The 23,682-nt window shown below is 35.4% G+C and overlaps 1 protein-coding gene across 2 annotated transcripts in view; it reads right to left on the reverse strand.

The window, feature by feature from the left end:
• The window catches only part of AGL (amylo-alpha-1, 6-glucosidase, 4-alpha-glucanotransferase), an 82,148-nt gene that overhangs the window by 23,095 nt on the left and 35,371 nt on the right, over nt 1-23,682 (reverse strand). For both annotated transcript variants that reach the window (XM_023547411.2, XM_010589500.3), the window contains exons 8-26: nt 22,779-22,902; nt 22,331-22,433; nt 22,145-22,242; nt 21,364-21,503; nt 20,100-20,287; nt 18,018-18,141; nt 17,309-17,472; nt 16,932-17,033; nt 16,661-16,816; nt 16,421-16,571; nt 13,147-13,271; nt 12,939-13,051; nt 12,687-12,821; nt 8,705-8,835; nt 5,444-5,580; nt 5,065-5,198; nt 4,192-4,367; nt 2,397-2,499; nt 1,250-1,475 (exon numbers count right to left, since the gene is read on the reverse strand). In XM_023547411.2, coding sequence (XP_023403179.1) covers nt 1,250-1,475; nt 2,397-2,499; nt 4,192-4,367; nt 5,065-5,198; nt 5,444-5,580; nt 8,705-8,835; nt 12,687-12,821; nt 12,939-13,051; nt 13,147-13,271; nt 16,421-16,571; nt 16,661-16,816; nt 16,932-17,033; nt 17,309-17,472; nt 18,018-18,141; nt 20,100-20,287; nt 21,364-21,503; nt 22,145-22,242; nt 22,331-22,433; nt 22,779-22,902 — 2,630 coding nt within the window. The remainder of the gene's footprint in view (nt 1-1,249; nt 1,476-2,396; nt 2,500-4,191; nt 4,368-5,064; nt 5,199-5,443; nt 5,581-8,704; nt 8,836-12,686; nt 12,822-12,938; nt 13,052-13,146; nt 13,272-16,420; nt 16,572-16,660; nt 16,817-16,931; nt 17,034-17,308; nt 17,473-18,017; nt 18,142-20,099; nt 20,288-21,363; nt 21,504-22,144; nt 22,243-22,330; nt 22,434-22,778; nt 22,903-23,682) is intronic.

The following is a 23,682-nucleotide window of genomic DNA, read 5'->3' on the forward strand; positions in this document are numbered from 1 at the left end:
CTGGAATAAAGTACATACTAAAGTGGTATGCTTAGCTTTGGGAATCTATGATGACTTTGGAAACTATCCCCAGCCAAAGTAAAGTGTCCTTAAGTCATATTCTTTACCCATAAAAATAATAAATGTGATACTCACAATGATATATTGGGAGACATCTGAAATAATCATATCTTTAAAAACAGGTAAACAATGTTATACAGAAACAAATGTTTAGAGTCCTTATACGTTTATTATGCTTCACTCAAAAAAAAATTATGCATAAGACTAAAAGCTTATCTTATAAAAATTCTATTAGTAATTATAAAAGTTTTGAGCTTTTCTATAATGCTGTAGAAAATTTTTTTGAACAAAGAGAAAACAGTTATGTTCAAAATAAATACCTGCTTAAAAACGTGAGCCTATATTCATATAACTGAAATGTATCAGTCAACAGCAGAAGACGGGTGAGTATTTCTGAAGTCCATTTTTTTTTTTGGACAAATGTTCTTTGAGTACTTCATGGTATAATCATAGGACACAAATATACGTTAGCCCTGGAATAGCTTACAATCCCCACACAATCATATACCAAACAAACGGTAACATAAAGGCACGCTGTAAGTGGCAAAAGTACAAAGTTATTATACATGCTTGACTGGGAAAAATCCTCAAAAATGTTTGTTCATTCTTCACTGTTCGTAAGGGAAACTCTGAACTCCCTGGATAGGTAGTCAAGCTCCTCCACAACCTTGTTCATCTTTTCCACAACCTCTCACAACCCTGCAGGTACCCTAATGCAAAGCTAAACTAGGCTGAGCAGTACAGTCTTAACCCACCTGAGCTCTGTTTTTCTTTTCGGCGTTAATGTCTCCTCACAACGTCCCCCATCATTGCTGAAACCCCACTTAGCTTTCAAGGCTCACTTTAAGGGAAACTTTACCCTGTGAAGTCCTTCCTGAGACTCACCTACCAGATCTCCTCTCCCTCTTTTATGAGATTACATACCACTCCCTGAACACCTTCTTGCAATGGTCATATTTACGTATACATCGACTCTTCTACCATGTTGCTAGCTCTGGAGGCAAGGAGCAAGTCTTATCTCTGCAATCACTCACCACAGTACCAAATCAAAAACACACAGTACCAGCACATGCTAAATAAATAGTATTCGAAGAATTTTTAAGATTTGGATTCTTAATGATATTTGTTTTTATATAAAAGGCTAAAAACAATTTTTTGGGAAAAAATTACTTTAAGAAATGATCTTTACCAGTGTGCCAGCAGGCAAAGGACGGGAATCATCTGTAGGATACATTCTGGAAACTGGGCACTTGAGAATGTCTATACCATTTGGAACCATTTTACAGTAGTCCTGAATACACTGTAGCCACCACCACACAGCATCCCGGCAGTTGTATCTGGCATGAGTTCCTTCACCAAGGAGATTAGGAATGAGACCATGTCTCAGGGTACCAGCAAATGCTAAAATAATGTTCCTAAAACAAGAGAATTCAGTGAATCATTTGAAATGAAAACAATCACTTAAAAAACTGTAGTCACTTCTGGTGACTACTGTTTTGAATGTATTTTCTCTCCTGCCCTCATTTCTTTATATTTTAATACAGAAAGTCATCACAATATGACAGAACAAGCCTTGAATTAAAAGTTAGAAAACTTGATTCGAGCCCTGGATTTTTCTCTAACCATCTGTGTGTAACTTACTCTCTCTGGTACAGTGTTTTCATCTGTGAAGTTAGGGATTGGACTGGGCAGTTCTAAGAAGCTCTCAGATTGTGGAGACCCTGCTGATTTATGGAACACACTCTGAGTGGTACTGTGGTAGAGTTTTTCTTTTCTACTTCTGATAAATTCACTCATATTATTGTGACATAAGAACATACCCCATTTTAAATGCAGAAAACATAAAACTGGAGGATATAAGGTCTGACAACAAATAGGAGAAAATAAGAGATTACTAATTCTTTCCATAGAACTCAAAGGGCCAGCAATGCCCACATTACAGAAGGACAAAAAATGGTAGATTTTCAAACTTCACCTAAAAGTTCACCTGAGTTCTTAATTCAGGCAAAGAAATTTTACCATTTAATGAGTGATGCTGAAAACATGATTATAAAAATTTTAGTTCCACTGAATGAAATCAGCAAAAGTTGAAGATAACCTGACTTGAAGAACCAAAACTTAGAAACTTCGAAGATTTTCGAAGTTTTGTATTAGCCCTTTGAAATTCTTAAATAAAAAAAAATAAAGTTTGGATCCTATTAAATGAACATTCAAACAAACAAACCAAGGAAAACAACTCTCCCAAATGTTCTTGAGAACAGATGGATAAGAAAGATTGAAGAGCACATAAAACACAGATATAAACTTGCGCTGTAGTTTTTTAGACAATCTCCTACCTGGCCTCTAAATAGCGTCCAGTAACCAACAGCAGACCTCTAAGAGCAATAAAAGTATCCCTTCCCCAGCAGCGGAAAAGACCAGATGAAAAATGAGGTAAGCCTAACAGAAAACACAAAAAAGTAATGTATTAATCTTAACAATACAGACAAACCCACAGAACAGCTGCTCTAAGCCTCAGGTACAAGGATAAGCTATAGGGAGTCTGTAGATCTTCTTAAATAATGTGCAAAATGCATGCCTGTACTTCACGTCGATTTTGTGGGATGAGGTCCCATACTCTGATCAGATTCTTAAAAGAACCTGTGACTGAAAAGAGATTAAGTGCCATTATTAGAGAGGGATGCTTAGCTGTACTGACCTCAATGTGTGTACCTTTAAACACAGATAAGCTTTCTTTTAATAAGTTACAATTTAAAGGTTAAAACCACAGGCCAAATATTTAATACATAAAGAAACATAACAGATATTGAAAGAATGAAATAAAAGGTTAAAGCTAAAACATAAACTGAGAGGTAAAATACTTTGACTAAGATAAAGAGAAACATGTTGGCAATTCCTAAGTGTATTTCACAATTTAAGTTTCTCTTTATTGGGGCCTTCACTTTCTTGGGGACTAGATATTATTTTCTTCCTTTAAGAAAGATTAGGACTCAAGGTGACATCAGACATTTCTTTCTGTGTTGTCTCCAAAATGATGGTACAAAATTTCCCCAAACGCTTTGTGTGTTAGTTTTCTATGGTTGATAATGATAATAAGGATGGGTATAAAACGTGAATATGTATAGACGCAAGGCTAAGTCTGAGTTGCTATGTCCTAAAATACGGGCAGTCTGTCTTTATTAAAAAATCAAAATATAAAATCTTTAGCACTGATATGTGAAAATGTTTGTATTAACTTTTTGACCTCTAAGAACATACAACTTATACATCACATACCTTCTTTGTGATTTCTAGCTTCTCAATTATTATCAAAGTATAACTGTAATTGATTTTTTTAAAATGCTATCACCAAAGAAAGGCATCTGATAGGTTTAAAATAAATCCAAAAATACTATCTGCAAAAGTAAGTACAGTCTTTCTTCCAGACTTAAGAGTATATAAAACACTCCCTTTGAATGCTAGAAGTCAAAACGAGAACTTGCATTTATATTTATCATCTAATCCTAATTTTTGTTTTACATTGTACCTAATATTAAGCATATTAAAAAATTAGGTATGATAATTTAGATCAGTGTATCAGTGTATCGTTTACAAATAAATGTATGTATTTTAGGGTTGCTTAAAAATAGCAGTACACAATCCAAAAAGTTGAGATTACTATTTTGTGTAACAGGCTTCTAAAGAGTAGGCTTTAAAACTGAATTCTGCATATCAATTTTTTTTCCCTCAATGGTCTAGCTCAGTTTCCTAAGCACCTGCAAGAATTCACAGGGGAACGATAAATACCAGAAAAAGATCCAACCATCAACTGAAAACATGAAACACAATTACAGAATTAAAACATCTAGATGGCTTCTATGATCATTCTAAATGAAAAGTTAATTTCCTTTTTAATTGCTAGTTACTATTAAGCCCCCCCCTTTTTTTTTCTAGTAAAGGCAGGTGAAAATTTAAGGGTCTAACGAGAGGAAATCACATAGACAACACTATCACTTTCACTGTACAATTTAACAAAATCTTGGATAACGTCACCAGTTTTTTCCTTTTGCTAATCATTTTCCCATTTAAAAACAACCTTTTCCCTTCAAATAATACGACCGTACACATTTAACCTTGTACATGACTTCTTACCCGCAGCTAGAGAAGCACAACATTGCTCCTTCTCTTCTGTGATCTCATTTAGTCTATATGGTACGTCCGTAAGTGAAGGTGACAGACGTGGTAAAGAAGGGAATTTTCCAACGCCACACAACTGAACTGAACCTAGCGAGAGGTGTTTCACGAATGTTGACCCGTTCTGCACAAAGCTGTAGTAAAAGTGACGGAGTTTAAAATACTGGTCTTTGTAGAAATATAATTTTAGCAGTATTATTTAGTTGGTTTCTTCCCTTCAAATCGTCTCTCTACACAAATATGTAACAATGGTAACAGCGAAAAAAAATTTTCAGTGTGGTTAGATTTTAGAACTGCTTTGCCTTTACCCAGCATTTTAGCTGGACTTAAAGTCCAAGGCCTGCAGTGAAACAAATGGTAGGGTTAGAGTTTTGTTCTTTCTGAAATTATGCCCAAATCATTTCGGTGGTTCTTCATTGGTCCATTTCAATTTATAGTTTCATTTTAGGGAAAGTCATCATTTAAGGAAAATTTTATTCATAATGAATAGCAAAATATATTTTAATTGTTGATAAATAAGAAAAAGAAGTAGGCATGTAACTCTAATAACTGGATCAATTAATTTAAGTCAGTGAATACATGGAAAGAAATACTATAAAACAATTTAATCTTCCCAGCAGCTTTATAAGACAGATTATAGTATCTAAGTTTGTTTCTGTATGCTCCAGACTAAAGGATGTTAATAAATTTACTATCCACGCACAAACTTTTTCAGCTCTATGATTCTACGACAATTCCTCATGTTTTGGTCTTTAAAGAGTACATATAAAGTGACTCCATATATGGTTTCTACACAAACAGGCCTATTTATTCAAGTTTTGTTAGATATACCTTGACATCTGCTTCCATGCTATATCCAGAAGAGTGGTGTATGCACCAACCAATATAGCATCGAAGTAACATGGGATGAGGTAACGTGGAATCTGCTTCAGGTAGAAGAACATAGCCTGGAACCATCTACCAACCTGCCACGAAAACAATTTAAAAAGTTAATTTGATGTGTTTATAAGTTAGGTATATTTTAAGAGGTAGATCCAAACATGCAATTTTAGTCTAGTAATCCACCCAGATTTTCATTTGTTAAAACTGAAAGATGATGAAGGGAGGAAAATGTGTCCAGTTAGAAGACAATGTAAATACTATTTAACACAGCAATATAGGTCTTACTGTGCCTTTGGTTTTTGGGGGACTAAAATACAGCTTTACTTACTTCAGCAATAGTTCCTGATCGTGAAATAAGCCGGTTACTGACATAATCAATCATCCAATCTCCAGATCTTAAATTATCACAAAAAGGATGCCCCAAGTCATTCTTTGGTCTTATTTCTGCCAATACAGACATTAACCCTAAAAGTTCAAAGAAATACCATGCTGTATTATTGGCAGAGGTAATTTGTTCTCATAGCCCAGGCTACCCCTAGTGTGCTCTAATGACACAGAAGTATAAAAGTGAACACAAGGCTGCATATTCCACAATAACATGATTAGAGATTAGTGGCATTACTGACTTGAACCAGGATAAAAAGCCATAGTTAAAGAGCTCATTCACAAGAGCTATACAGAGGTGTCCAGGATGCATACCTTTAGAAGACTGGTCTAGTTCTTTTGCATTTGAACGTTATAATATTTAAAGGCAAGTGACATGACTTCCCTGACCTAAGGCATCTCGGGGAAGAAGGTTGTTTCTTCTCATATAGAAAAGTGGTAGATTCGTTAATATTCAGGCAAGATTTAAGATCACAGAACTGGTTTCAGAGATCAAGAGCACCTAATAAGAATAAAGCCTGTTTTGGAAAGAATTTCTGAAATATAACAGGAGGTACAAGAAATAAATAAAGTATCAAAGTGATGTATAGAGACATATCCTCTTTACACACATTTCAATTTATAGCTGCATTTTAGGGAAAGTCAGTAGGGAAAGTTTCATTTAGGGAAAGTCAAGTAACACTCAATTGGCAGCATCAGAATCCCTACGTATATACACAGCAGATCCTCTTATTTCACTAATAATAGTACCTCTTTCATCACTCAATAAAGTACTCTTTTCTACTGGCTTCACTGACTTTGACTAAATTTGTTTACTTAGGTAGAGCATAACAAATTTTACTACATATCTAGAATATTTTGAGAAATTAAAAAATAAACGTATCAATTTAAGATATAGTCCTTTTCCTCAAGGAGCTTGCAATTTTCTTTGGGAAACAAAGTTTATTACATTAAAAAACTAGAAAATAAGGTAATATAAAATAATGTTCTACATATGCTCCAGCATTTTCAGGGAGGGCAAATCTTGCTCAGTGAATGTCGACGATTAACGGAATGACATGATGAAAGCAGTGTTTTAGGAGCAAGATCTGACCATGACCTACAGGACAGATGATTTGTGGAAGGGGTAACAAGACACTGGGAAACTGGTTAGGTCGTCTCGCAGACAGGATGTACTCTCAGAACAGGGTGCTAACCGTGGAAAATAGGATATGGTACACTAAAGAGAATTTGAAAAAGAATCCACAAGTCATAATTATGGATGAAATATTAAGGATGAAAGGGTAAGATCAAAGATGGATTTCTGGATTCCAACATGACTGAATATGTAGTATTTTAAGAAATGGGAAAGTAGAGAAGTGGATTTTGTTTAGAGGAGACAGAAGCCAATGAAGTGGTTGATGTTGATTTAATTTGAGGTTACTATGAAGAGCCTGCTGAAAACATTCTGTGGGCTACTGAAAGTATTAAACTGTAACAGGGAAAAGGGATTGCTGTAAAGTAAAACAAGACAATTATATTTAGAAAGGATGAGCAGAACCATTTCATGAGACGGGTGGAGGAAATTGATAAAGAACCAAACTTAACTTTAAGGAAGACGAAAGGCCAGAAAAGGAACTCACAAAAGTCAAGAAGAAGGAGTTCAGCAGCTGAAAGTACATATTTACTTAAACACAGTAACATAAAAACTCCTTTATTACACACAGAGTAAAATATTTTGTTTTGAAAATGAGACTGGGGGAAAAATGCAGGAAGTACAAGAAAATAAAAAATACTGAGTATTTACTGACAACTTAGTATATGATCAGTTTTGTGAAAGAAATAAAAACTAAAAAACAAGAACCAAAAAAAAAAAAAAAAAAAGGACAGTTACATTCTTCTTTCTCAAGAAATTTACAATCTACTTAGTGGAGTTTTACAGTAGACAATTAATGAATACTTACTATATTGTTAGGTGCCAGCAAATAAATTTCGACTCATAGTGACCCCATGCGACATTTAGTAAGGGTTTTCCTGGCTGAAATCTACACAGGGGCAGATTGCCAGGTCCTTCTCCTATGGAGCTGCTGGGTGGGTTCAAACTGCCAACCTTTGAGCTTCTTGACTATGAACTAGATGTTGCCTAATTGCTTTATATGTAATTCTTTGAGGCAGGTACTATTATTATTCCCATTTTACAGATGAGAAAATTGAGGCACGGAGAGTTAACTAAGCCAAGGCTATACGGCTAGTCAGTGTAACCCAGGGAATCTGGTTCTCAGCCCTGCTTCTTAACCACAATGAGAAATATTCATTCACTTACTCACTCACTCTCTCTCTCTCACACACACACACACACACACACACACACAAATACTAATTACTAAAATAAGATAATACATTCTAAGGACAAATTAAGAGACATAATAAATCAAAGCTGTGGGTGTCCAGAAGACAAAGAAATTACTGTAAAAAGCAATAGTTAAGGAAAGCTTTGTGGAAGACTAAGAATTGAATTGGCCCTTAAAGATGGGTCAGAGGGACAAATAAGAAGGGGTTGAAAAAGAGGCATGATAAGTGGGAAAACATATGAACCAGGGATACAGACGCGATAAACCAGATTCCTAGATAAAAATCTAAGAAAATAGCACCAAACCAGATGGAGTAAACTGATAAATATTTAGTTCCTACAATAGCTACATACTATTTTACTATAAATTTTCTTTGTAGGATAAAACAAATATGCCAAGAAAAAAACATTTCCAACCAGATAAAAAAGGAAGATGAATGTATTATATTCACAACTTAGTCTCATTTGGGGCTCAAATAAGCCTATTCTGTTTCTTGTTATATAATAAACCAGGTGAAGGAAAATTAGGGTCAAAGTATGTTTAAAGAGCTACAAATGACCTTAAGAAATGATACATATCTAGTAGTTCTAGATAACATTTACTGACAAGTTAGTTTGTGTCACATTCCGTTTTTAGAGTTTTACATGAATTATATAATTTAATCCCACGAAAGTCTTATGAATTATTCACATTTTATAGATGCAGAAATTGGGGCACTGAGAGGTTATATGTCAAAGGTCAATCAGTGAGTAGGCAGCAGAGCCATAATTTGACCCCGACAGTTGAACCCTGAGTCCATGCTCTTACTTCTATAAAAGACATCATATGATCCTAAAAGAAAAACAAAAAGCTTAATTATCTTTATACTCTCTTACCTTGAAGACCTGCATATTTAAGAGATGACCAGTTTGGTATATTATAACACCCTCCACCATCTTCTTGTTCTTCTGATTCACACCGGTAAAGTAACTGATTTAGCTCAGCCAAAGTTAATTTAGAGGCAATACTAAGAATTGGAAAGTAAAGGCAACTGGTTAAATATACTTAAGTCTAAATACTATAGTATGCAAATGTTATTAACATTTTCATTATTTTTTTCTTCCAAACATATATCTCTGTAAGAGAAAGTCCCTAAAATTTAGCTTGCTGTTCATAAAAACAACAGAAGAAAATCTGAATTATAACAAGGAAATACCTTAGTAACGTATGTTTTAGAAACTTAGCATTATAATATACATTATAAAAAATATATTATGAGTAATTAAAGGGCAAAACATGCTAAAAATGTAACTAGAAGTACTATTACTCCCAACGGAAGGAAATAATCATGTGCCCAAATGTTATTTATTAGAAATGTGTCAAAAAAATATTTTGGTTACTTTATCTTTTAACCTTATAAATTTGTCTTTTTATCTTTCTAGTTTAAACTTAGTTTTTCCCCCCCTTTTACCTTCTCTTATGTGGGATGTCAAGAACTCTTTATGCGAGCTATCTTAAATTCAAGGACCATAAAGGGATAATCGAAAGTCACCACGTGTACACATGCATATACATGGGTAAACACTCACACACACACACACAGACACACACACACACACAGTGTATATACCTTAGAAATCATGTGGTACTCTGCCTTTGGATACCTCCCTTGCCCCTTCTCTCCTTTCTCCTCATCTAAGGAGATGTCCCTCAGTTTGCTTATTCAAGGAATCAGGATTTTCTCAGATACAGATGCTTCTTCATACTCATCAGGGGTAAGTATCTATCTATCATGGCCTTGATCTTCCCTTTGTTCAGTTAGCAGTGATAGCATGTAACTGACCACACTTGAACACAATTGAAAACGTATTTTCTTTTCTCATCTAGCTGCTCAGGTAATTTCATTTTATATAACTGACATTTTATGGAACACACGTCTTTTTTTTTTTTTTTACATAATTTTTATTGTGCTTTAAGTGAAAGTTTACAAATCAAGTCAGTCTCTCACACAAAAACCCACATACACCTTGCTACACACTCCCAATTACTCTCCCCCTAATGAGACAGCCCGCTCCCTCCCTCCACTCTCTCTTTTCGTGTCCTTTTCGCCAGCTTCTAACCCCCTCCACCCTCTCATCTCCCCTCCAGGCAGGAGATGCCAACATAGTCTCAAGTGTCCACCTGATCCAAGAAGCTCACTCCTCACCAGCATCCCTCTCCAACCCATTGTCCAGTCCAATCCATGTCTGAAGAGTTGGCTTCAGGAATGGTTCCTGTCCTGGGCCAACAAAAGGTCTGGGGGCCATGACCACCAGGGTCCTTCCAGTCTCAGACCATTAAGTCTGATCTTATGAGAATTTGGGGTCTGCATCCCACTGCTCTCCTGTTCCCTCAGGGGTTCTCTGTTGAACACACATCCTTTGTAATGCACTTCCTTCTTTCTCTTTTAACTCTGCTTTAAAAAGTCACTGCCAGCCTGTGCCGTGTTCCATTTCTGTAAGCCTCCATCCTCACAGGTGCAGAACATTCACCTGCAGCTTCAGTTTGAGTCAAGCCTGACTGAACCACGTCAATCACCAGCCTCAGTCCCTGTGCTATTCTGGGGAGATATTTTTCCATATGTAGTAAGTAGACGTCTTATATAAGAATTATCTGGGAGTTTATTAAAATGTAGATTCCTTGGATTTGCCCCAAGATAACCTGAGTAGGTCTGAGGAGGGATGTGCAGTTTATAAGCATTTGCTATAAATATAAATCTGGTTTGTCACAGATTTTTTTAAAGAATGTAACTAATTTACTAGTTTGAATTAGTAAATATAGCTTCCAGTCTATCAGAAAAGTTGGATTTGCATGCCAAATTAGAAAAATATTTGACACACAACAAAGAATTAATACTCTTAATTGTAAAAGCTCTTATAGACAAAAAAAGAACACAACAGAAAAACAGGCTAAATAAATGACTTTCACTGAATAAATAAAAATGGCAATGACCATAAAAACCATTCAGCTTAACTAATAATTAAAGTAAACTAAAATGAGATGCAATCTCAAATTATTTTATATTTACCGATTTGATCAGTATTAGCTAACACTTACTGATCACTTATTGTTACCAGGAGCGACCAGTCCCTGGAGAAGGACATCATGCTTGGTGAAATAGAGGGTCAGCAAAAAAGAGGAAGACCCTCAATGAGATGGACTGACACAGGGGCTGCAACGATGGGCTCAAGCAGAGCAACGCTTGTGAGGATGGCGCAGGACTGAGCAGTGTTTCGTTCTATTGTACACAGGGTCACTACGAGTCGGGATCGACTCAATGGCACCTAACAACATTGATCACTTGCGTCAAATACTGTTTTAAATAAATAATCCTCACAACTCTATAAGGGAGGCACTATAATTATATCCATTAAGTAACTTACCCAAGGTCTTATTTCTCACAGCTAATAAGAATCTGAAAAAGGATTCAAAATCAGGGAGTCTGGTTCCATATTCTATGCTCTTAACACTACATTATGATAATATGTACTCAGTATTGGTTACGGATGTGGGGAAATGGACACTGCCACACACAGCTGGGAGTATTAATTAATATAGCCTTTTTTGAGGAAATCTGGAAGTATGTAACAAAAGCCTCACATACATACACCTATTCTAACCAAGCAATTCCATTTCGGGACATTTATCCTAGTACTACTGACAGTACGAAACCCTGGTGGCATAGTGGTTAAGTGCTACGGCTGCTAACGAAAGGGTCAGCAGTTCGAATCTGCCACGCTGTCCTTGGAAACTCTGTGGGGCAGTTCTCATCTGTCCTACAGGTCGCTATAAGTCGGAATCAACTCGACGGCACTGGGTTCTGGGAGTGACAGTAAGCAGGTACTGAGTTCTTCTGATATGCCAGGCATTTTGTTAACTGTTTTATATCAATTATCCTATTTAATTCTTACAAAATCCAAAGAGGTAGATATTATTATAAGCCCTATTTTACAGATAGGGAAACTGAGACGAGTAAAGTCTAAATAAATTGTTCAAGATCATACTGACAGTGGTGAAGTTGAAATCCCAGCCTAACCTTCAAAATCCACACTCTTTGGGACTAGGCAGTACTACCTAGTAAGGAATAACTAAAGATTTATGCAAAAATAAGTGTACAAAGACGTACATAATATGGAATAACTAGAGGCAATCCAGGTGTCTAAAAATGGAGACAGATTAAATAAATTATGGTATAGCCATAATATAGATTATGTTGAAAATAAAAAATAGTCATAATAAGTATGATGTATGTAGTAACTTAGTTTCAAATAGTTCAGAAAAAAGAGAGTGTGTATATAGACAGATAGACAGATGTGTATATGTGTGTCTATACACATGCCTGGAGCCCTGGTAGCACAGTGAGTAAGCATTTGGCTGGTAACCAAACGGTCGGCTGTTTGAGTTCACCAGCCGCTCCTTGGAAAGTCTATGAGGCAGTTCTACTCTGTCCTATAGGGTCGCTGTGAGTCAGAATTGACTCAATGGCAGTGGGTTTGGTTTTTGGTTTATACATACGCATGTATATGTACATGTATGATTACATATATATACACAGAGAGAGAACACGCATGGGAGCTCACATACAAAAGATGAACAGTGCAAATTATTAAAAAATAGGTCATGCTAATGCTGCTAGTCTGTGGACTACACTGAGTTGATATAAAACCAAACCAGCTGTCGTCCAGTCGATTCCAACTCGTGGAGTTATCCCACGTGTGCGAAAGTAGAACTGTATTCGTAGGGTTTTGAAGGCTGTGACCTTTCAGAAGCTCAAATCAGGCCAGTGGTAACTTACCAGTTATTAGAGTGAGAAATCTCTGTAAAATAAGGTGTACTTACGAAGCAAAAGGATTTTTTAATACAGGATCTGAGTTGTCCACAGCAAAGCTCCCAGCTTTAAAGTGAGAACTGAATTGTGTCAGATGATTTCGAAGAATTCCAACAGCAACCTGTGCGTGCGGATCAAGGCTCACTCTGAAAATGTTATCAGAAAATGGTTAATTTCTGGGAGTAATTTATTAAAAATTAGCAGAATAAGCAAACCATTTTAAATGTAAGTAAAGGCAACAGGGTGAACTCTAATTAACATACCTGAATACAATAATACTTCCTGGAGACAAGTTTTCAAATTCTATCTCTTGAATATATTCATTGGGTCCCTTTTTGGCAACTCTAGCTTGTTTAACAATTTTACTTTCACTGAGCTTGGAAAAAAAATTTAAAAAAATGATTCAACAAATAATTCTAATGTCCTTAAAATGTTAGATACAGAAAGTAGTAAGATGAGAACTCCAAATACCTGAATATGTTCTCTAATTTCTACTGTGATATTTGGCATTCCATTGATTGAATTCTCACTCTTCCTATAAGGTTCCGTGTCTCTCTCAACAGTTCTAGCTTCAAGAACTACTTCTTCAATTTTGCCTAGGAATATATAAAAATTTTAACAAAATTTCCTACCAAACCATCAGAAATTAGAAATTGCTAAAGGGCTTTTAAGGAGCTCTGGTGGCAAAGTGGTTAAGTGCTCAATTGCTAACTTAAAGGTTGGCGGTTCAAACCCACCAGCTGCTATGTTCGGAGAAAGATGTGGCAGTCTGCTTCTGTAAAAATTACAACCTTAGAAACTCTATGGGGCAGGTCTACTCTGTCCCACAGGATTGACGTGAGTCAGAATCGACTTGATGACAATGGGTTTTAAATCACTCAACTTAAAGCTGAAAATAAGGAGCCCTGGTGGGGCAGTGATTAAGAACTTGGCTGCTAACCAAAAGGTCAGCAGTTCAAATCCACCAGCTGCTCCTTGGAAACCCTATGGGCAGTTCTACTCTGTCTTATAGGGTCACCATGAGTCGGAATCGACTCGACAGCAATGAGTTTTTCAAAAAGCACTGAAGTCTGAAAACAGATAATTCTGCCGAAGGTACATTTTTCACATACTGCTTTCTTCTTGAATCACAACTTAATTAGCAAGGTTTTTTTCTTGAAAAGAGGTCTTATCAAGCAATAATGGTTCACCCATGGCAAAAAATATAACCTTCCTAATTTTGAGGAAAGAGAAAGTAAATCTTACTTCAAAGGCTTACATTAAAAAAAAAAGTAGTATTTCAGAAATAAGCAAAGTATAAAATAATTTTTTTTAAATGTAAGTTCCATTACTCAGGTTAAAACATATAAATACAAACACAATTGAAGCCCCTGTATACCCTTCGTCCCCCTCAAAAGTAATCCCTATTCACAGTTTGGCATTCATTACTATTTTCATTTTTATTACATGTGTATATTTCCCAAAGGAGACCCTGGCGGTGTAGTGGTTAAGTGCTATGGCTGCTAATCAAAAGGTTAGCAGTTCAAATCCACCAGGTGCTCCTTGCAAACTCTTTGAAGCAGCTCTACCCTGTCCTATAGGGTCAGTATGAGTAGGAATCGACTCAAGGGCAATGAGTTTTGGGTTAGTATTTCCCAAAATAACATATAGTATTATTTTTCATATTTCCAAGTTTTATAAAAGTGGATTCAAGTTATATATATTCTTCTGCAGCTTGCTTTCTGTTGGACAATACGGTATTTTTTTTAGATTCATTCGCAATGCTACATATGCTCTATTTCACCTGCCAACTTGTATTTCACTGTCTAAATATACCAAAATTTATTCATTTTATCAAGTTGTTTCTAATTTTTCTCTATTCTTGTGCATGTCTTCTAATGGAAGTATACGAGAGTTTCTTGGATGTAAACCTAGGAGGGGAACTGCTGAGTAAAAGGATATGTAAATCTTCAATTTATGTATGTAAATAATTTAAGCTTTTATTCCATTAATCTGGCAATTAATAACAGTATCCTTACATCAAGAAATTCTACTTCTGGAAATATACAGCAAGAAAATAGTTAAAAAAAACATTAACCCTAGTGTATATTCAGAATATAAAAACACTGTTATGCACTAAAGAATATTAAAAACAGAATATTAATGTAACAAAATTATGAAATGTTTAATACAATAACAGTCACGATCTTGTAGCTTGACAAATGTACTGACAAATGGACAGGTTTTAACAGTGATCAGTTGCCAAAACAAAACCTGAGATAATATTGTACACCCTGATTTTGCAACAATATAAAACTATATATGTACATTAGCAAAGATCAGGCAAGATTAAAAACAAAACCAAACCTGTTGCTGCCCAGTCGATTCCGACTCATAGCAACCTACAGAACAGAGCAGAACTGCCCCACAGGGCTTCTAAGGCTGTAATCTTTATGGAAGCAGACTGCCACATCCTTCTAACATGGAACGGCTGGTGGGTTCAAACCACTGACCTTTTGGCTAGCAGCTGAGCACTTAACCACTGCACTGAGCACCTAACCACTGTTCCACCAGGGCTCCTACAGGCAAGATTGCTGAATATAAATTTGTAAACAGTTAAAGAAATTAATGAACATTTAATCCTAAAGCTATGTAGGTTGACAATTTAAGAAAAATTGGTGTTATGCTTATTTAAAGGCTTATTTAGCTAATTATAAAAAAAAAAAAAATTTTTTTTTTTTTTTAATAACAAACTTGGAGTCCTGATGGCACAGTGGTTAAGAGCTTGGTTGCTAACCCAAAGATCGGCAGTTCGAGGCCTCCTACTACTCCTTGGAAACCCTATGGGGCAGTTCTGCTCTGTCCTATAGGATAGCTAGGAGTTGGAATTGACTTAGCAATGGGTGTGGACTGTTGCTAACTGCAGGAGAATGCTATGCTATAGGTTATGACATACAGCTGAAGGTAAGAAAACAAAATACACACAGCTAGAAAAACATCAAGCATTAATAAGCATGTATCTCAAGGACATATTTCATATTTAAGTAAGATTACCTGGAGAACAGTTAATTTATCTATTTGGCTGAAATAATGGGGTGATATAGGGCTAGGAAGGTAGATGAGAATGGATTATGAAGAGCTTAAATATTGGGTTAAACTATTTACATTCCAGTTTAGTTTATATAAGTATTTGTGTATATGTATGTATGTACGTGTACACACCTATACACATATATACACACATACACATATATACATGTGTGTATATGACTACAAGTATACGCATATACGTTATCCCGGGTATAAAAGATACATGTTAATTTTATAAAAATTAGGAAGTAAAGGAAATAAATATTCCACAACTCATAAAATGTTAACATTTGAGAGTATATCCATTCAGGTTTTATTCCATACAGGAAAAATATTAAGTTACCAGAAATGTCTAATTTTTTTTCCTCAAATACCTCCACACTTACAGTTACAACACATGATACATAATATGATAACAACTAAGTATAACAATATGGAGCCCTGGTGGCACAGTGGTTAAGTGTTGGGCTGCTAACCAAAAGGCCAACCGTTTGAATCCACCAGCTGCTTCTTGGAAACCCTATAGGGCAGTTCTACTCTGTTCCATAGAATCGTTATGAGTCAGAATCAACTAGATGGCAATGGGTTTGGCTTGGATTTTTTTTTTTTTTTATAACAATATAGTGTAATTTAATATAAAAATATAATTACAATAACAATTTTTAGACTGCATTACCAGGGATGCACATTTGAGGCACTTCCTTGCTGTAAAACGAAGTCTTGGGATTCCTGAAAGCAGTTCTAGACACAGCCACAACAGACTGATGGATACTAGGTGAGTGTCTTGTAACCGCCACTATGTCTTCATCAACCTGATCCACGTATACCTGAAAAACAAAGACAAAATGGGTTAGTACTCAAACGGTAAAGACTCTGAAATTGAACCCGAAGAAAGAAACTCAGAAAAGTTTCTTGCCTGAATAAAACCCTTGGCCCCAAGCTCTTGGTGAAGTCTATTGATAGCGCATCTGGCTGCGATAATGCCACTTTGGAAATTAACTTCATCTGTCTTGGATGGAGATGCTCCAGGATTCCACTTAGTGTAAAACCGTTCTTCAGAAACCACTGAAATCTGCACAAAGTTATAATTGAGCCACATATACATTTTAAATTACAACAAGAACTTTTGATAAAAATGCTCAAAGTTTTCAGCAACATGGATTTTAAAAAACAATACATATACGAACCTGATGCGGCACTAATTCATCGTAGCCTCTAGCACTTCCACTAGCACAAGATGCCATAGAAACAATTGTGGAACTTGGAAGAGCATCATACGCTGATCTACGCTAGAAAACAATAACAATAAATCATTACTTTCCTTCAAATGCAAAGTGATCCTACAGCATAATGAAGTAAAATAATAATTAGATAAATATATCCTATAAGGTACGTCGTTTTAAAACAAACAAGAAAACATTCTAAAAACTATGAACCACAACCACTTATAAATCTAAGACAGTGTTTAAAAGAATGTGGACAGTGTTGCCACTAAACATCAGAGAATTAAATTTCAAAAAGTTTAGCAAAATAAGTAAATACAAGAAACAGATTCGATGCTTACCACAATAGGACACTCATTGTCATGGGTAATGTCCATAAAGAGGGCATGTGCGATAGCTGGCATTAAAGGCCTCAAACAGGGTTGAACAAACGATCCAACGGGCTCTCCTCCATATCGGTAAACTAACCTGCCCTCTTCATGGCTATCACGTGCACTCATTGCCTCTGCAAAGCATAACAGAATATTTTAACAGTCACCACTATTAATGTCCAAGAAAAGGTGAGATTTCTTATCATGACTGATTTTCAAAATAAAGGCCATGTAAACATGATACAAAAACAACAACAAAAGGCTGCTTTAAAAATTTAAACAAATATCCATCAGTCTAAATAACAAGAAAAGTTTCTTTATAACTTAACCGGTGAGATGGCTAACGTGGTTATTAGGATATTGGCTATACAAAACTTATAGAAAATTACCTAAGGGTTACAACAGATATCCAGTTGGGAGATCAAAGAAGATTTGCATATTTTCAAGAAAAGTAACTGGTTTTGTTTGCGAGCCATCAGTTCATTCTACTGGTCTTCCAATTTAAAATGAGATATCTTACCCCAAAATAGAATTTTTATTTAGATAATTAGGGAATATTTAAAAGAGTATTAATGGTATTAAAAATCATTATGCATTATATACAAAGCCATCAAATGTCCTTTAATCTATTTAAACAAAAGCTAAAATTTTAGACAGAAATACACTTCAACAAGCCTACCTCTTATTAAGGAACTAATGCCCAGTCTAGTAACAAAGACATTGTCCAGGTCTTCGCTTCCTGTGAACAGTTCGGCTACCACATACAAATTGGGTTGCAATTTCCTGGCAGCGTCCAACATGTACTGCAAAAAGCACAGTTACAAATGGAGCAAAAAGGGAAAAGGAAGAAAAGGGGGGAAAAAAGGCAAGACTAGGCATGGTTGTGATACAGGAAAAAATCATGTAGCATAATGGAAATTCAGAACGAATTTCCAAAAAAAATTGGAGCATAGTAAGAAACGTCAAACAGAACAACATGCACAGTCAACAAGAGAATTAATGAAGAGAATAAAACAGTTAAAAGGGAAAATTAGATTTTACAAAGATAAAGGAACACAAACGGGGGAAAAGGAAGAAGAAAAATGTTAGTGTCACATTAAAAAAAGTAAATCATAACAGCAATTGTGCCACGCTTTCCTCACTGTTTGTTTGTTTTTAAAACTTTAATTGGACTGTTAATTTTCAGGCAGTTGACTAAATCACTACTGATAAAGTCCCTGCTAGTGAAGTGAAGAATCTAGCTAGTGCAAAGATTAGCCCTGACTGATTTGACCAAAGTCAGTATTTCCTACAGATTGTAGTAAGCTTTTAAACTACAATGGTGCTATTTAGCTGAGATCAGAAAATACTGACCTATAATCAAAAATCGGATCAGTCCAAAAAGTTAATAAAATACCTAAATTCTATTGGATAACAAGTAAAATCACTGAGGATTTTGTAACTTAAAATTATGCAAATTTAGCTTTAAATTCTGTTTTGCTGTAACGTCATAACATTCTTACAAGTACACATATTCTTTACTGTTGTTAAAGGCATGCTAAAAATACCAACAAAAATCTGCCATTTTTTAGTGCTAAACCATGTTCTACCACCTTAACTGGTAATGTTCACTAAATCCCTTCAAATTAAATCAAATTTTCACCATATGATATGAAACCTAATTATATATTATAAGTACTACTTTAAGATTATAAAAATAGATATTTCCAGATAAGCACACATTTCCAAGGAACACTAAGTTGTCACCCGGAAGCTATCAAAGATTTTATAAACTGGATGAAAATTCTAAGTGTTTATATATTTACGAAGCTGTATCAGATAGAAGACAATGTTATGTTGGAATGACTCAAAAGTTACTATAAAAAGCCCAAAGAAGTACATATAGATGATACGTTTACATTTATATTCTTATAAATGATTAATGAAAAATTGAATCAATGAGGCTAAATTAGCTTCAATATGCCTTAATGCTAGTGTTTAAGTAATCGCTATAATATGTAATATGCTACCCAACTTCACAGTTGCTAGTAACATACTGAAAGTGACCTAAATATAGTAAAAATAAAAAAATTAATACTTTATATATCAAAAGGTAATATGGCTGTGATATATTAACATCAGAGGCAATATAATCTACTTCCCTAAATAGAAGAGTAAAACGTTACCTTATTGAGCATTTTATAGCTCAAGAAAAAAAAAAAATTCCACACAAGCAGCTCTGGTGGTACAGGTCAGCGGTTTGAACCCACCAGCTGCTCCATCAGAGAATGATGTGGCAGTCTGCTTACAGCCTTGGAAACCCTATGGGGCAGTTCTACTCTGTCCTATAGGGTCACTATGAGTCAAAATCAACTCAACAGCAGTGCGCTCTGGTTTCTGGGTATTTCATACAGCTGTATTGGTGCCCTGATGGCACAGTTGTTATGCGCTACTGCTGCTAACCAAAAAGTCGGCAGTTCAAATCCACCCAGCCGCTCCTTGGAAAGTCCATGGGGCAGTTCTACTCTGTCCTATAGAAGTGCTATGAGTTGGAATCCACTCGATGGCAATGGGTTTTGGTGTTCTGTTTTACATAGCTCCAACAAAAGATTCCATTAGAATTATGCAAAAGTGGATAAACATAATCTCCAAATCAATTAACCAAAGTAAGGTTTGACGTGGTGTCCAATAAGCAGAAGAAAACATTATTTGCACACTTAGAAAAAGCTAGGAAAAAACACTGAATTTCTTTTCGTAATGTAGATGAGTTGTTTTTCTGTACCTCAGCTACATGAAGAGGTGTTGAGTGGCAGTTATCAAGACGTACTCCCTGGAAATAAGTCGCAGCTATTTCAGTGTATTTTTTCATGTGTGCCCAGAGATAAGGACAGTCCTCTGGTTTATTCCCATAGCGTAATTTAACACTGTCTCCCCAACATATAAGTTCTCTCCTTAGATATACTTCTGAACCTGTTAAGAAAGGAGCTTGCTTTCAGTGGTTTAAGAAATAAAATAAAAACAATTACTTCATGGAAATACCGTCATTTTAAAATCACATGATTATTTTGCTTCTACAAGGTATATACTGGTTAAAATGATATCTAAAATGGTATGGGATAAAGTTTTAAAGAATTAGCATTAACTTATACCTCACATCTATTTTGGGAAAATTCCAGCTAATCTCTTATAAAAGTGTGTGCTCAACTTCAAAATGACAAGTTGTATTTAAAAGGAAAACAGAAATAGTAGTATTACCAGCTTTTAAAAACTATAGTTCTAAGAAAAGCGTTTAAAATTCCATCTCTACCTTTCTATTTATTTTTTGCCATAGGTTATATTCAATCCATGGCATAGAGCTGTATAGCTTTTTTCACTTAAAATGGCTAGAAAGGAGAGGGTGTATTTAAACCCAGTTACAGTTTTTAAAAAAAGTGTAAGATTTCTGAATTTAATTGAATGCCACTAAACTTGACTCCTAGTTCTGAAATGCTGAAAAATAAATATATTGATGAGTCCCCTGCTAAATTCTTCCTGGCAGTTAAGTACCTACAGAAAAAGAAGACCCTGAGACTGTAAGGATAGAGAAACCTAAAAACAATTAGTTTCTTGTTTAACTGCCATTCAAATACCTTAACACTGCTCTGGTCAATGCATGGAAGTATCTATTATAGCAACAGAATCTTATAGTAGTAGTTTCAAATTTCTCTTAAAAATCCAATAGAATGATTTTTTTTGCCCAAATAAAATCTTATGTAGAAGCACCATATACAAAATAGATAGATAAAAGCTATTCTGTGTGAGTGAAAGAAAGGGAAAGGAGAGGAAAGGAGTTGTGGTGTATTATCACCACCAGCGACAAAGATGAGTCCCGCCCTAGTGGTTAATCCCTTCTTTTCTCTCTCAGATTATATACCTGCTATGGCACCTCTGAGAAGAAACAGTTTGGAAAACACTGGCCTAGTTGGGAGGGAAGGGGTTTCGATAAAACAGCTTGTATTGTGAGCCTACCATTTACTAACCACACAGAAGTTACAAAGTTGACAGACCTGGTTCAGCAAAGTTTCGAAGAGGATCATCTCCCATGACCCAGCCGTTGTGTGCCATCAGAAAACAAGCTTTATCGGGGAAATGAATCATAGATTCTTCTGCGGAGAGGGTCATTTCTTCAAACGGGAAAGTAAAATATCTATAGACAGACAACTAAATATTAAACCCCTGTAGAGAAATTCCTTGGGGAGATTTTGAATTAGCAATATGAAAATTAATCTCCATTCCCTAATGAGTAGAATAATAAGATTTGTTTACACGAAATAAACTGCAATATAGATCTGAGACAGCAGCAGGCTTTTTGAGTTCAAGTAGAAGGCTATGAGTAATGTAGAGGCAGCATTACAGCATGTCCAGCTAACATTTTATGGAATATTTTAAAACAAGACAAAAAACTTCATAAAATTACTAAGAAAATCCCTGAAGGATTGATGTTATTAACTACCATCTAGTTACCTAATCTATGTGGCACATTGCTCATAAAGTAAGGTGCCAAATACTTGCTCAATCTGATTAACACAGAGTTTATTAGTAGTATGCAGCCCTCCTGAAGTATTAATACAAATAATAATTATAAACTGGCTCCTATTGATGACAGTTTCTCTAACGAAAGATCTGTTTAACAAAATTATTTAATATTAAGCCTAGTTCCTAAACAAAAACTTCGATTTCAATTTAAGAAATGTACTGAAGTCACACGTTAAAGGAAATGTTTAGGTAAATTTGCAAAGTTAAATACAATCTTCAACGTTCAATGCGAATAAAACAAAAATGAAGTACCTGGTAACTAAAGGATATTTTCTAGTGACAGGTCCTACTTTAGGACCATGGCCCGCCAGTCGTTCATAAAAAACATTTCCCAAAATGCAATTAACAGCCTAGAAAACATTAAATTATGTTACTTCACCAAAGGAAAAAACCAGGATTAAGACACAAGGAAAAGCGGCAGTTCAAAGTAAGTAAAACCTGTTCCTGATGATAGTTCACGAGTTGACGCTTCTCTGAATTTAATTCCTCAATTCTCTTACGGAACCAATTACAGCATTCATCCATTGCAGCTGGCCCTTTGCTAGAGCAGAGAAATCAACACAAGCTTATGATTTAATGGTTTTACAAATTCTACATTTAAAAACTTTCTAATGAGGGTCACAAAAACTAAACATATTCATCAGAATTTTCATGATGGCTTAAGGAGTTTTCCATTATAAAAAATTTTAAATACGTAGATAGGAACATGGTCTGGCAAACAGAAAAAGGGGGAAAAATGTCATGTGTCAAGGTGGTAGAATTATGTGGTGAATTGCTTTAGTTCATTTTCTATTAAGAGTTTTAATAAATAGTATGAAAATTATACTAGCTATAAAGGTTTATAAGTAAAATTATTCTTTATTTCATAGAAAAGTACGTATCATACTCATGTGGTATGAAAGTTGCTAGTGCAAGGTCCATATCTACTGTACAGCCAAGCCGTCGGTATTCAGGATCTTGAATAATCTTAAGATGTTGCACTGGGTCAGACTTAGTTATTTTCCTATGTTCTGAAAAAAAAGACAATACCTTCAAGGCAAATATCTACGAGGAGACTGTTATCTGTTATTGCTTTCAAATTTTCTAGTCTACATATTTTCATAGAAAAATAAAACATGTTTATTTCACAAGCATTCTTTCTATCTTCCCCTCCCCATTCTCCTGCATATCATCTGCATAACACACATATACACAGGTACGCATATACACAGGTACGCACGTACACAGGTACGCATGTACACAGGTACACATGTACACAGAAAACAACATTATAGAAGAAAAACACAGGGATTCCAATCAGTTCAACCCCAGCCTCAGATAGCTTTCATTTATTCTAGTCATTTTTTTTTTTTTTTTTAGCACATTAGGGATTGTGGTGAAACACATTTTTTTTCCCCAAGTGCTACCAAATACCTTAACTTCTGGAGTTCTTTTTCTTCAAAGATTGCACAACAACAACACAGCTTATAAGTATCAGAGGGAGGAGAAGACAAGGCCCTTTTTTGAAATGAAATATAAACGAAAGTCAGTATCAAAAATTCATGTACTAAGGTGTTACACTATTACAAAAGCTGATATGTGAATGTGACCCTGAGTTTCCTGGACCATACTGGCTTTACCTCGAAGGCAGTATTTTTGGGTGCTACTCTAGTTCTGGTTTCTGGATGTAAGAAGAGAATTCCTTATTTTAAGAGCCCCCAAAGATTCTCCCCACTAAGCTGTCCTGCACTAATCACACTTTTTTTCTCCTAAATTGCATTTATTTTGTTGTCATTGGGAATATACACAGC

The sequence above is a fragment of the Loxodonta africana genome, chromosome 3, assembly GCF_030014295.1.
Source record: "Loxodonta africana isolate mLoxAfr1 chromosome 3, mLoxAfr1.hap2, whole genome shotgun sequence".
In the NCBI taxonomy this organism is placed as follows: Eukaryota; Metazoa; Chordata; class Mammalia; order Proboscidea; family Elephantidae; genus Loxodonta; species Loxodonta africana.